Below are 14,335 nucleotides of genomic sequence, written 5' to 3'. Positions count from 1 at the left end.
AAGTGTCGACGGCTTCGATGTATTTTTTCTAAAAATATTCCTACTTCCTGTTGCCGGTGCGTTAACGAACCCCCGGGGTTATTGGAGCGTTATTTACTCTGCATAATAAGCACATTTTCCTCCGTCACCATTAGCCAAATCGTTTCCCTCCCAGAGTTGTTAGGGCCTAATTGTTTGCCGTGATGGACGACGTCCCTTGCCCCTGAAATAAACAGGGTTGTCAGCAAGCGAACACGGGTAATTTTCTCTTTTTTTCATCTTTACCCCGTCAATAATTTGTAGAGCTGACACACAAGATGCTGACTGAGAGGGTGCTAAACATAGACGCTGACTTTGTGCACAGTCTACATGACGACGCACTGACACAACTCGTGCTGTTGTGTCTCGATTAGTTGGTGTATGTGCTCATAAAACCTGTGTTTTACATGACGTATGCAGAGATGCAAGTAGTGACTGCGAAGCAGCACAGTTTTGAGTTCATTGAGTATTGGACTCAATAAACATGCACATGTGCTGAGTGAGAAGAGCCAGTCTGAGGAAAGCTCCGCCCACGTTGCACAGGTCGACAGATCCCCTCCACGATGACATCGTTCCATAAATGTTTTATTGAGTCGGTCTACACTTTTTCATGTATTTTCCAGAATGCATCCGTCAACCTCGAATCAGAAAAAGTCATTAACGAGGGGAACGGAAGTCGGCGGCGAAACTGTCGGCCCCGGGCGGAAAAAAAAGGAGACGTAATCCATCATATTTGACCCTTTGAGCGTATGGATTTAACCTCCTGCCCTCCGGTTCCCGCCTCAGACAAAAACCACAGACATGAATGAGAATATTGTAACGTCTTGCTTTTATTTATTTATTTATTGCTCCTTCGGCAGAACCAATTGTCCCTCTGGCACAAATAATACTTGAGCTTGAATTACATGTAGGTGTCTATGTCTATTCACGTACTTATTGTGTAAACACTGCATTCACAAATCAAGCTTGCCTTGGTAGTAAATACAGACATAGATATAGAATAATAATACTATTTCTCATGGCGCTTGGATATTCACATCTGACATAATCCCACTGGCTCGGCTGAAAGTTGGCTCATATCCCAAGGAAGCTTCCTACATTATCATGTGACACCTCACTAGTTAAATCATCTAATTACCCTGATCAGCTCTCCTTGTCTCTCTCTCTCTCTCTCTCTCTCTCTCTCTCTCCCTCTCTCTCTCTCCCTCTCGTACGTCTCATTTTGTGCCTTGGTTTTTGTGAAAGTTTCTGCCGTCTTTCACGCCGTCTTTCACTTTTTTCACGCCGTCTTTCACGTCGTCTTTAACGCCGTCTTTCACAAAGACTTTAGCGCGGCCGCGCTTTCACATTCTTAAAGGCACAGTGTTTATTTTATTCATTTTGTGCCCAACGTGCGATACAGTCGTTCTCGGCTTGCAGGCGTGAATCCGAAGGGAAGATTTATGTGGCGTGAGAGTGTTTACGACGCCCCAGCTCCATATTTCCCCGCTGTCTGTCTCGCCTGCTGTGGAAGGCAAGGCCTGCATGCATTAGTCACGTTGATATATACGCTCACACACCCATCACCGAGGCTACGATATCACTCTGCCCACGCACACCAATGCTCGTGTCAGAGGTCGAGTGCATGTGTGTGTCTCTCCAGAGAGGCACACTGATACGAGTCTTAATGATGGACTCTCTTTCCTACACGGCTGAGATAAACACAGCATTTTCCGCTCACCTTTCGTACGTCGAGTGACAAATAGCGACACGAGACTGTGGAAAAGGATGCAGGACGGAGCAGTAATGAGTCCGAAAAGGTCTTAAGAAAGAGGGATGAAAATGGAGGAAATTGATGGAAGGAGAAGAGGGAGAGTGTGAACTTAGACCAGCTGAACAATGCAGCCAATAGCAGATTAATCGAGGCTAGTGGACGTTACTAGTTGGCAGTAAACCAGATCCAGCTCACTGTTTACTGCCTAATTGGTCCCAGTAGTTCCCATTGTGTAATGTGTGTGTGTGTGTGTGTGTAAAAATGATTTGACAGTAGAATGTGATGACGAATCAATAGCATAATAGTTCAAAGATCACATTGAAAATAATAGTGAAAATAGTATAAATAATACTGAAGACCACTGAAGTACTTACAAGATGGAAGAAGTACCTATCGTATACCAGATATGGAAGAAGTACCTATCGTATACCAGATATGGAAGAAGTACCTATCGTATACCAGATATGGAAGAAGTACCTATCACATACTAGAGGCAGGAAGTACACGAGATATGGAAAAGGTACCTGTCATACACGATGTGCGAAGAAGTACCGTGTCCGAGAAAGATAGAGACGATCCTGGAGAAGGGAAAACACAACTCTTCGGTCACCAGAGCTGTAGCGCAGCAGACTGTGGAAGATGATTATAACAAACTGTGTGTGTTTGTGTGCGAGAGCGACAGTGATCGATGGCGAGAGATCGCTCGTCTACTTGAGGTTTGCACTACGCTCGCCGAGCCGAGCGCATGTTTAGAAGACCGAGGCGTTGTTGGTTGTGCTCTCGTGAACTGACGGCCCACTTAGATACCAGGTGCAATAAGTAGTTTTATTTGTTTTAAACTCAAACTATTAACCTCAGTAGTGCAGGATCCTGGAGTCCCACCGTTTCCTGTATTGAGCTGAAAACGATGAGCGAGATGTGACTGAGCGTGTTTTCACTCATTCCACATTTAAAAAAAAAGAAAAAGTAAGCCGAGTGTCTGTCTGGAGAAGTAAATGGAGTGAGTAAGCTGCTCGGGGGCAGCTTGATAAAAGGCATTATGAGTACCTCCAGGCCAAGTCAAGAGGTGTGTACTAAAGAGAGCGATGACATTTCAATTACCTTTTTGTGCGCTCAGATTTCCTCAATTCGTCCCTCTTGGCCTTCATGAATCACAGTCTGAGAAATGACGGCGAGGCCTCGGAGCGGCACACGGCATCCTGTGAAGCGGGCGGTCAACACTTCCACCTGTGACATCTGACAGACGTGTCCTTCACACGCCACCCGGCCACATCTTTACGAGAACCATTTGGAAGAATCTGTCCTTCGCGGTGCGTTCAAGGAGGCTCCGACGTTTGAGAATCGGCCGCTGAAAAAGCGGCAAAACCTAAACGCACTTTATAGCTGCGATGAATGTGTCTCCTCCTCTGAATAACCTTCCTGTTTGACAGCTTGCCGTCTCATTTTTCTGCAACAACATGACGCATAACTCTGCGGCAGGATAAAAAAGACCTCAAGCAGGTTTTTCGATTTAATTTGCGTGTGAGACGCAGCCGGCCGAGCCCCCTTTGCTCCGGGGCTCCCCGGCTCCAGGATTTGAAACCAGCGGCACTTAAAATAACAACACGTATGCCGGCCGACTAATGAAGACACATTTTAGCCCGAGGCGATTGCCCACAGCACAGCTGGACTATCACGATTATTTTTGCTTGTGTGTGTGAACCAGCCAAACAACCTCTGGGCTTCCTTTGCATATGGAGTCAGATCAGTCTCAAGAATGGCAAATGCACACGGAAAGATTCACAAATACACAGAAAGATTCAGAAATACTCATAAAGATTCACAAATGCACGTAAAGATACAAATTGTATGTAATTAATTTGTGAATCTTTATGTGTGAAACTGATCTGACCCCATATGTTCATGGGGCCTCTGGACTCGTCAATCTAAAGGGTTGTGTGTGTGTGTGTGTGTGTGTGTGTGTGTGTGTGTGTGTGTGTGTGTGTGTGTGTGTGTGTGTGACGGGCGAGGTCAAGTATGTCCCCCCGTGCTGCAGACAGACCCCAGGAATGTTTTCTTTCCCATAAACAGAAGTGCGAGTCCTTCCTCTCTCCTTCTTGTCCTCCTCTGTTTCCCTCCCTCCCTTTTGTTCTCCCGGAGGAAGAGGAAGAGGAGGAGGAGGAGGAGGAGGAGGAAGGAGATCAACAGCAATCAAAGGCCGATAATAAGAGAGATTAAAAGGAGCGTTGCATGTCGCGCCATCTGTGTCCACGCATGCGGCGCGTGTGCATGCGTGGACACACTGCAGGCTTCTCTCCAGGTGCAGCAAAGCCTTCTGGGAGTCCAGAGGCTGTGGGAACTAAGACAAAGGTAAAAGGTCACGAGGTTGCTCGCCTGCTGTGTGTTTCCACCAATGTCTTTCTCTGTGTGTGTGTGTGTGTGTGTGTGTAATGCGGTAGTGTCGTGCACACATGTTGCTACCGCACGTGAAAATGAAACCTTGTGCTTCCTCAACGCTGAGAACACATGGCACGACGAGAAACCGCCCTGGGAAAGTTCTTGCTCAAATATCGCCAACCGGCATGCCCGCCGCTTGCCAAAACACACATACACACACACACACACACATAGTCACACACACACACACATTCATTCATAGTCACACGAGGCCAACGGATGTTTTCTTATGAGCAATGAGATGTTGTCACATGGTTGCCCTGCACTCTGTCGGCTAATTAAAGTTAAACTACGGTTCAGAGTTTAAAACCTCGGAGCTTCTTCTTCTTCTTCTTCTTCTTCTTCTTCTTCTTCTTCTTCTTCTTCTTCTTCTTCGTCCTTTATGTATAATACATCTCAAATTTACCGGGAGGAACAATACAAAACATTACATGTCTTTAAAAACAGATTTTTACCCCCCTCGCCCTCCATCCCCAAGCTAGTCTAGCTAGCATCCACTCAGAAAGAGGAAGCCGAGCATGCTAACGTTAGCTTTGATTCTCGCTAGATGTCATGAGTAATCGGCGCCGCGCCATCACATCTCTTCACAATGTCTTTTGCTTATTGTAAGTTTGACCAAATAAGAACGAGAGGAAACACATGTATTGACTCCTTAACGTTCAGTCAAGCTGAATAAAAGCTAAACGGCAGATGTAAAACGTGCACATGGACCCGGAGGAACGGCAACAAGAGCGAATAAGAGCGTTTCACCTTGTGCGTCTGGCGTCTCTCTGCCTCTATTTGTTTACCCAGCTGTCCCCGGGCGGCGCTGAGCTGCCGGGATTATGAGACGCTGTAAAGCAGCCGAAGCTCATCCTGCATATCGGTCCATCGGCATTAACACAGTGTGTGTGTGTGTGTGTGTGTGTGTGTGTGTGTGTGTGCAAACAAATACCTCTGCGCTCCGTTCGCTCTGGTTTCATTTCAGCCCCGGCCCGTCAGATAAGCGCCGCTTATTTGCATGGACGCTCGTTCGGTCCCACGTGGACGAACTGAGCCGCCGCCGATCGTGTTCACGAGCGCGTGAGGACATTGTGTGTGTGTGTGTGTGTTCGAGTACATTGTGTGTGTGTGTGCGCCCTTCAGGAGAACGCAGAGGGCTAAGCTACACGGAGAGTACAGATTTATCACCTCAAATTGCTCACAAATTCCTTCCTGAAACGCGAATAAAACCCACGCGGATACTTTTTCCTGACATTTATGACCATTCGCTGTGAATCAGCGTCATGTATGTGTAGACGTGTACATATGTGTATGCGCTGACATCCATTTGTAGGGGGGGCGTCAATAATGTGCTGATGCGTCATTAGTGGACGGCTGTTGCTCAGGGCTCAATCAGCAACAATACACCGAGTGCGAGATGATATCGGAAAAGCTGTCACAGCGAGCGTAATGGAAATATATGGCTGGCTGGGATTTTCTCTCTCTCCTCTTCCTCGCTCCATCTCCCTCGTCCTGTCACTCTGTCCATCTCTTTGTCGCTGCAGAGAGTCATCACCGACAATGTCTGCAGTGGCTTCATGTCGGTGTTGAGCTTTTTGTGTGTTAAATCTAAGAAGTGTCGTCCCTATCATCCCCTGTAATCCAGCGGGAATAACCAGATGTGGAGGAAACAATCTCAGCAGTCTCTCTCGTTGGCTCGCTCTGGAGCTTTTGATTGGATCGCGTGAGTTTCATCAGCTGTCAGGGAATGGTCAGTGTTGAAATGTCGATTGTCGAGGGTTTAAATGTCGTTGGTGAAGCGATCTTTCTAAAGAAATCAATGCTGTTTCCGTCATGATGAACAACCAGCAGAATAAAAACTGCTAATCCTCCTAAAATCCTTTTTTAATGCATTTACTAGTTCCCACCCAACACAAGCTGATCTCAGTGTTTTCTGCTTCATTAACAGGAAAAAAAAAGGTTTTTTCTGTTATCGTTGCATTTTTACTTCCTCACACCATAAATTATTTAAACACATCAATCTCTCTGGACACTCTGGACACGCAGGAGCTCGTGGTTAACCTTTAGCGAGCAGCAGAGTAAGACACCAGGACGATAAACAAACTTTTCCTCCTTCATTCTTGAGAGTGAAATAGTGAAATTATTCCTTCATCACTTCCGTCTCCTGTCAGAGCCAGAAACCCACATGTTGAGGACGACGCGCCGGGGTCAAAGGTCAAGTTGAGCTTTTGGCTGAGAGCCCACTTTCCACTCGCGCCGGCCCCTCGTACTCCATCAGTCACCCGTCCTTTTGGCCTGAGTCTTTTTTATTGTGCATGCTGAATTACATCTCTGGTAAAAAAACAACATTTAAAACCGGCGCATTTGAAAGTTAATGTGAAAGCGCAGAGAGGGAGGACATATGCAACCTGTGTTTAAAAATAGACTTTGCTTCATTTTAAGGAGTCAAAAAGCTAAAATAAAAAGGTTTCTAGACTACGATAAGTCATCAAATTGTATTTTCCGCGATAACCACACTTGATGCACATTCTTAATCTTCCCAAACGTCAATTAAACTTTTTATATTTTGGGTTGAAGGTTTAATCACTGCCCCTAAATTATTGTTTTCATGTATACTTTGGGTATCATTGCTTGGAAATATATCTATATCGGTAAAAAAAACAAACCTTTTAGGATCTTGAACGTGTTTTTCCGGGTGCTCCAGCATTTAACCTTTTTAATAGAGTCATTATATTCTACGGCCGCTGGCAGATAAAGGCTGATGCGCTGCATATGTGGTGATCATTTTGGGCTCATCGTGATGAAGACATACTGCAGATTAGATAAGATGAAACTTAAACGATCCCTTGGTGAAGATCAGTCACTCCAGATGAAAATATCCACACGGGAACGGAGCAAATGGAGTTTATTAAACATCATGCAAACCAACAATTACACCAGCAAACTGTGAAGAATGTCAATTACAGTGTGCAGGAGTGTGTGATCATTGTGCTTTCAGTACGGTGGACCTGCAATCAGACTCCGCTCTGGAAGCTTCCACTGTGCCATCGCTGAAGGGGGTGTGCCATCCCGGGAGGGGGGATGGAGGAATCTGATTGGCCGAGGAGGAGGGAACGCCGCGAAGCCCATTTGTTGGTGTTTTCTGCAGGCTAGCGTGTGCGTGTGCGTGTGTGTGTGTGTGTGTTCATACAGGGGGCTCATACCCTCCGTTATTCACACGGGCAGTATCTCTTCATCTCGCTCGCTCGCTGCTCAGAGGGGTGCATGAAAGCTGGGAGAGCTGGGAGATGGAAGGGGGCGGGGCTCCGGGGAGAAGGAGCGAGAGGAAAAAGGCGTGAGATGAGATCTGAGCAGCGGCGTGTGTTCGTGCTGATTTATCATGGAAGCTCGAGAGGGCTTTTTTATTATTTATTTTTTTTACAAATGTGGCATGTCTGTGTTTTTTGAAGCATGAAACAGAATAGTATCATCTGTCCATCACATGAAAAGGTGAGCTCGTCTTCAAAGAGCAACTTAATCATCACCTTTATTTCTATATTTCATGACACACAGTCAGCCTGACATTGTGTTCATGTTCACTTTTTCCTGCTCTTGTTGGGAGCGGCCTTATTTTGTTCTGCAGCGAATGATGTAGACATTTTTTTTCCAGTTTTCTTTTTCATAAAGATGGAAGAAATATGTTCACTAGCTTTGTCGACGACGTTCATTAGTATTATTTCTGTTATTGCACAAGTTAGCTCGCCATAAGGCAAGGCGAGGCACGTTTATTTGTATAGCACAAAAAGCATTCAAATGTAATTTCCCCAATATTTAAACAGCTTTAAAACCAGATCCTTTTTGTGTAAAGTACAATTACAACACAGTCTTGTTCAGACTGACCTCTGCTATGCACATGTACATGGCCGTAAGATTTTACTGTACGGTTTTGGAGAAAAGTGACTTCAAAGTCAGCTTCAATGACATCATGATAATCATTTCACAATTTCCAATATTCAAACGGCTATAAAAACAGATCCTTAAACTTGTGAAGTAAAATTACAGTGTTTAAGGTTATGCTAATGCTAGATTTCAGCCTTTACATGGGCCTTTTAAGAAAGAGAAAATGTTGTAATAATGTCCACATGTATAGCTAAATGTCATCTAAGTATGTCTTTTGTGTCTTATTTGTTCCGTAGCTCTTCTGGAGATTGATTTTGAAGGATAAAGTTATATATTTATGTTGTATGTAAAGTCTTCAACATTGTCCGGCTGGAGTAAAACTGGCTAGTAGAGCTTCATGTCTTAGGTCTGTTGACGTTAGATCTTGTGGGAAGGATTCCTACTTTCTCTCTGTTTCTTTCCCGCCTCCTCTCCTCCTGTCTCCTCTTGCTTTTGTCCTCCCTCCCTCCTTCCTCCCTCCTTTTTCCACTCCAGTGTTCAATTTCAGCAGCTTACTTAAAATGTAGGTTTTGCTCTTGGACAAACACCAGCAAAGACACACACACACACACACACACACACACACACACACACGCCATGCTGTTACTTTGCTTCATCCCCTTTGATAATATCCTCAGAAGTCACGTGTATAAATCAGTATATGGGAGCCAGATTATCTTTTTCCAGTATATTCTGTCTCAACATACACAGATTGCTCTCTTTGTCCTCGTCTCCTGAAATGGCGATCCATCTTGTCTCTTCCTCCTTTTCTCGGTGTTCCTCTCCCCCATTTCTTTTGCTCTCCGGTCATCACTGGGCTGTTTCCACCCAGAGCTGCAGGACCCCGGGGACCACCGACAATGTCCTCGGCCCTCTGGAGGCCCCGAAAAACAGCGAAATATCCTCTAAACGCGAGCGAGCCTCCCAGGTCGAAAATAAACTTTAAAACGACGTCTCGCATCTCATTCCAGAGGTCTGACTTTGATGAATGCGTTTGAGTTTGAGAGAGTTAAAGAGCTCTGTTTTCCATCGAATGATTATGAATTTACGGTCAGACTTCTTGTCCTCGTCCCCCTATTTAACATTTTATAAGCAGTGTTTAAGAAATGTGAGTGTATTAATGGAGGCGGGTGTTTTAAACCGACAATGAATGACAAAATAGCAACAAATAAAAGTTTTTTTTAACACTATCTTTACATCTACGTACAGGTTTAACCTGAATTTGAACAAATTAACGGTAACTTGTGAGAAACGACGTTAAAGGAATCCTGTAACAAAGCGTATCTTGTGATGATTTTCCATGAGGCTCTTGGTTCACGTCCAGTTCCTTCTCAAGACGTCGGTCGGTCGGTTGAATGGAGGCTGACGGCTCAGCTGTCGGGGTGAAAAAGGCCCAGAGGGGTTTGAGCAAAGCACTTTGCTGTGGAGCATCTCTTCTGTTTCGCGGACAGGAAGGTGTAGATTTCCCCCGGCGGCGCTCACAAACCCGACGCGCTTCTGGAAGTTGTGCCGACCGAGACGTGGAGTCGCGTACATGTACGTCTTGAATTTCATCTCATCAGTGATCCGATTGATGAATAAAAATGCTTTTTCCTCTTCCTCCCTCTCTTCCTTTCTCTATCTCCATCTTCATTTTCACTTCTAACTCACCACCTTCTTATTTTCCACGCGATAAATCTCCTTGTCTTCCCCCCTCCCTTTCTTCTTGACCTTTGACCACTCCCTCCATCCTTCTTCTGTTACATTTTCCACTCTCTTACTCTCAATCTGCATCCACTCCCGCTTCCACTTCTCTCTCCTGCCCCCTTCCCTTCCCCTCCCATCGTCGACCTTTCTTTCCTTTCAATCTCCCGCAGAACCACGAGAGGGAAACGGCGCTGCACTGCGCGGCGCAGTACGGACACTCGGAGGTGGTGTCGGTGCTGCTGCAGGAGCTGACCGACCCCACCATGAGAAACAGCCAGCAGGAGACGCCGCTGGACCTGGCAGCGCTGTATGGACGGCTGCAGGTCAGTGAGAATGCATGAAGAAACATGTAAATATATACATATTGTGCTGCAGAGGCTGTTCCTGTAACACTTTTAATAGTGTGGACATTGCGGGAATATAAAAGACCGACGCTGTAAATTAGACAGGAGACCAGATACATGCTGTTTTAAGTAGATAATAGTGCACATTTGTTCCTATTCGACATGAATTTCAAGTAAATAATCATTTATTCAGCATGCATTATAGGCTATTCAAGTAAAATACAACGTCCATGAGGTGACAACATGACATTTAACCATCAAGTCCCCGTTTAAGTTATTCCTCCAGTTGTTCCCTGGGAGTCTCCTCCTCAGCTGGCACATGAGGATCCTGCTGGACTCGACCTTTTGCTGTGTCCAGAAGGGGAGAAGCTCTACTAGAGGAGTGAAATCCAGATTTATTTCAGCTTTTTTTGGTTCCTTACCTGGAATAACATTTAATTTGCAGTGCAAATTGAATTGCCGCTGCAGCGAAATTCACATTAAATGTTCGAGGTGGCGCAAACCGGCGGTGTTAACGGGGCGTGAGGCCGGTGAGGGATCGGATCTGCGTCTCTTGGAAGGCGAATGCGAACCTCCTGCGTGCGTTACGCCGCCTCGCTGGCAGCAGCTGCCTCCTCCAGGGCGGCGGCGGCGTCCTCAAATACGACCAGGTGGACGCTCTTCTTCACGGTGAAGACGCGTGTGCCACAAGTGCCTGCAGAGGCCCGAACGCAATCACACCCCCTCTCTGCTAAGGCAGCGGGTAATTGCAGTCAAGCCACACAGGTTTGTCTTCGAGTGTGAATGAATAATTTATAAAGGCAGCGGCGTTTCTCTCTCGCTCGCCCCGCTCTGCATCGTAATGAAGGGAAATCCCTGTGGTGGAAGAAGCTGCTGCTGCTGCTGCTGCTGCTGCATGGAGATGTAACTCACACAGGGCAAAAGTTTAGTGTACACACATACACACACACACATATTCAGACATGTTAAAGGAGGGCGGTTTCGAGAAAACTGCGCGGTGGCCGTCCACGATCAAACAGCGCGCTCCACCTCCTCAACTCGCGGCCTCCTGCTCCGCTCAGGATGATTGACAGGTCGTTTTAATTCAAGGTTTCACATTAAACTGTGTGTTCATCTTCAGCGTCGGTGGGAAACAATCTTAGCACCGTCCTCATCTGACTGTGGAGCCATTTAAAAATGATTAAAGGAAGCAGATTAATTATCTAAACTCAGCCTTTTTTTTTAATTTCACACAGAAGAAGGTGACAACTGTAGTTCACGTGAAGCTAATTTAGCATTAGCTTCATGCTTACGTGCACTTGTCATCTCACATTTTTGATTATGCAAAAGCTAAAAATCTGCATTATTTGCCGGGGGAAGAGGCTTCCGTCACGGTGACAATGGCGCCTCCTCAGAAGTTATAACTTAACATTTATTCCCTTTGATTCTCCAAAAAAAGGCGACTCGTGGCCCAGTTTCTGGCCTCTTGACGCCAGTGCTTTTGTGCGCAGGTGGTGCGCATGCTGGTGAGCGCTCACCCCAACCTCATGGCCAGCCACACCCGCCGGCACACTCCGCTCCACCTGGCCGCCCGCAACGGACACCACAGCACGGTGCAGACGCTGCTGGAGGCCGGCATGGACGTCAACTGCGTGGTGAGGAAAGCGTGAATGAATGGCTCTCGGCGCTTTCGTGTCCTATATCGGCATCCGAGGATTAAAACGGATTCCTGGCAGAGATTATAGCGGCCCTATGGACGTATAAATGATAAATAACAGAAGGAGAAAAAAAAGCTTTTTTCATTTTCTGTTCTTTGCTCAGGGCGAACCTCGTTCCTTTTGACAAAATTGGATTTGAAAACCTGTTTGCAATAGTTGTTTACAACAGGATCGGCATTGTTACCGGAGATAATCCACCAAAGCTGTGGGTCTTTCTTTCAAAATGTTTTTCTTTTTAACTTTTTAAAGATGTCTGAATCAGGTAAGTAGCTCACCGATTTATGGAGACTTTTAATAGACACTTTGCATGTGAGAAGTATGGAAGCCCATTTCTGACAAAAAACAGAAGTCCTAATTATGAAAAATTATGACCAAAAAATTAATTAAGACCAAAAAAATATACATAACAAAATATTGTGACCCAAAAAAAAGACCCCAATAAAAAAAATATTTAAAAAAGAAGAAAAAAATCATAATGACCAAAAAAAATAAAATAATAATGGCAAAAAAAATCATGACAAAAATAAATAAATCATAATGACAAAAAACAAAGAAAAATAAGTCATTACAGCAACAAACAAAAAAAGTCAACGAAAAAAAAAAAGAAAAGCCAATATTTTTTTTTGGTCCTAATTTTATTTATTTTTTTGGTCAATTTTTTTTTGTTTGTTATTTTTTTTGGTTTTAATTTTTTTTTTCGTGGCGGGAATGGGCTTCCATAGGCTTCATGTGTGAAGTGAGCAAAAGCTCAGAAACCTTCCTCCTCTCATCTCTGCTGTGAAGTGAATATTTTAGAAGCTGTCTTGTGTTTTAAATGAAAGACACACAGCTTTGTTTTCTGTGTGTTTAATCCACCACGGGCATACACGCTCGGCAGATTCTTCTTTTTGAAAGTGTGTGTGTGCGCGTGCGTGTGTGTGTGTGTGTGTGTCTCAGAGAGCCTGTATATGCGGTGCAAGCCTCCCATGGTGTGGCGGTGGAGAGGGATGAATAATTGATCGGGAGAAAAAGATTGAGAGAGCAAGAGGACGAAGAGGAGGAGGAGGAGGAGGAGGAAGAGGACAGGCTGTTCCTGAGAGGTCCTCTTTACAAACACACTACATCTAAAGTGGCTGGCGGTCGCCGGTGCTTCATTACCGCTCTCTTTCTGAAGCACAATTTACATTTTCTTCTTCTTCTCTGGACGATTGCGGCGCGGCTTTGTCCCGACTCGTTCTGGGCCGTTTGGTTTCCTTGAGGCCTTGTCAAGAGACAGCCGAGCTTTTGCTGCTGTTTTCTTTCCCCTGAGACGATTTCCTCTAAACTATTTGACTTTGCTCGCTTCTCTTAAGTGTTAAAGTGGAGCAAAAGCGGCGCCGTGCTGCATTCATCTGTCCCTCAAGAGCATTTGAATTGAATCCTTGTTGATTATTCTTATTGGAAGACGTTTGTTTTCACGTCGTTCAGGCCTGGAAAAGTCCTGTAAATGTGTTTTATTCATGTGTTCATGTCGTTCATTTACGCCGAGTTTGAAATTATAAATATGCTTTTAAAAGAAAGAGGCTCAAAATATAAGCAATATAGGCATCTATATAAATGTTTATTCTTCTAATCAAACTATTGCCTCTCATTCATTTGTGTCATTTAAGGTTCACTGTATGCTTTAAATCCTCATAGTTTAAATACTACATTTTATAACTTTTGACTGTTTACACACAGATTTCACACAATGTTTGATCATTTAAATTTGGTTAAAAGTCATTGAAATGTGATTAAAATTCATGGCAATGTGGTTAAACATCATTGATATTTGGTTTAGAATCATGGAAATGGGTCAGAATGTGAATGAAACCTGTTTAAACCTCAGTCTTTGGACTCACATGCAGTCACCAACACAAACGTCCCTCCATCTGCATTATAAACGTACTTATCGAGTATCTGAGACCAACCTGCTCGCTGCATTGAGCCTCTGCATCAGGAAGCACAGCGGACGTCAGGAGATATCGTGGCGCTCGCTCGCGTCTATTTTATCTCCGGAGAGACTGGAACAACTTGACCTGTTGGGTACGGGAGTCATCGTGGATCTCCCACAGCGAGCAGACGCATGACTCAGCGCCATCGCCTTCTGTCCTCGTGTGTGTGTGTGTGTGTGTGTGTGTGTGTGTGTGTGATCTGGAGAGGAGGGCTGTGTTTCTCTGCAGGGATTTGGCCTCGGGCTGCTCGCGGCGTCTCTGGTCGGCCTCGTCCGCTGCACGCCGTCTCCGAACTCTCCCTCTCTCGTCGTGTCTCTCGTGAGGCCTCTGACGCCTCGACTCTCCCGAGCTGCTTCTCCTTCTCCTGCATCTCTTTCGGGCGGAGAATCCGTCGCATTCGTCTTGTCACTGCCGACGCGAATATATGAGACTATTGCCTTCTGGGATGTCGTGCGCGAGGCCGCGGTGTTGCGGCTCCGCTGGTGACGGCACAGACTGGACTCACAGATGGCCACCTTGGAAATTGTCACGAGTGGAAATCACTGTGAG

The 14,335-nt window shown here is 45.4% G+C and overlaps 1 protein-coding gene across 5 annotated transcripts in view; it reads left to right on the top strand.

The window, feature by feature from the left end:
- anks1b (ankyrin repeat and sterile alpha motif domain containing 1B) overlaps positions 1-14,335 on the top strand; it is a 145,832-nt gene that overhangs the window by 42,121 nt on the left and 89,376 nt on the right. For all 5 annotated transcript variants that reach the window (XM_068586467.1, XM_068586464.1, XM_068586463.1 and 2 more), the window contains exons 4-5: positions 9,964-10,116; positions 11,628-11,771. In XM_068586467.1, coding sequence (XP_068442568.1) covers positions 9,964-10,116; positions 11,628-11,771 — 297 coding nt within the window. The remainder of the gene's footprint in view (positions 1-9,963; positions 10,117-11,627; positions 11,772-14,335) is intronic.

This window comes from Clinocottus analis, unplaced genomic scaffold, assembly GCF_023055335.1.
Source record: "Clinocottus analis isolate CAN_PGR_092001 unplaced genomic scaffold, fCliAna1.0.p SCAF_20, whole genome shotgun sequence".
NCBI classification, from domain to species: domain Eukaryota; kingdom Metazoa; phylum Chordata; class Actinopteri; order Perciformes; family Cottidae; genus Clinocottus; species Clinocottus analis.
Note: the sequence above shows the minus strand (reverse complement) of the source record. Positions and strands in the feature narration are given on the sequence as shown.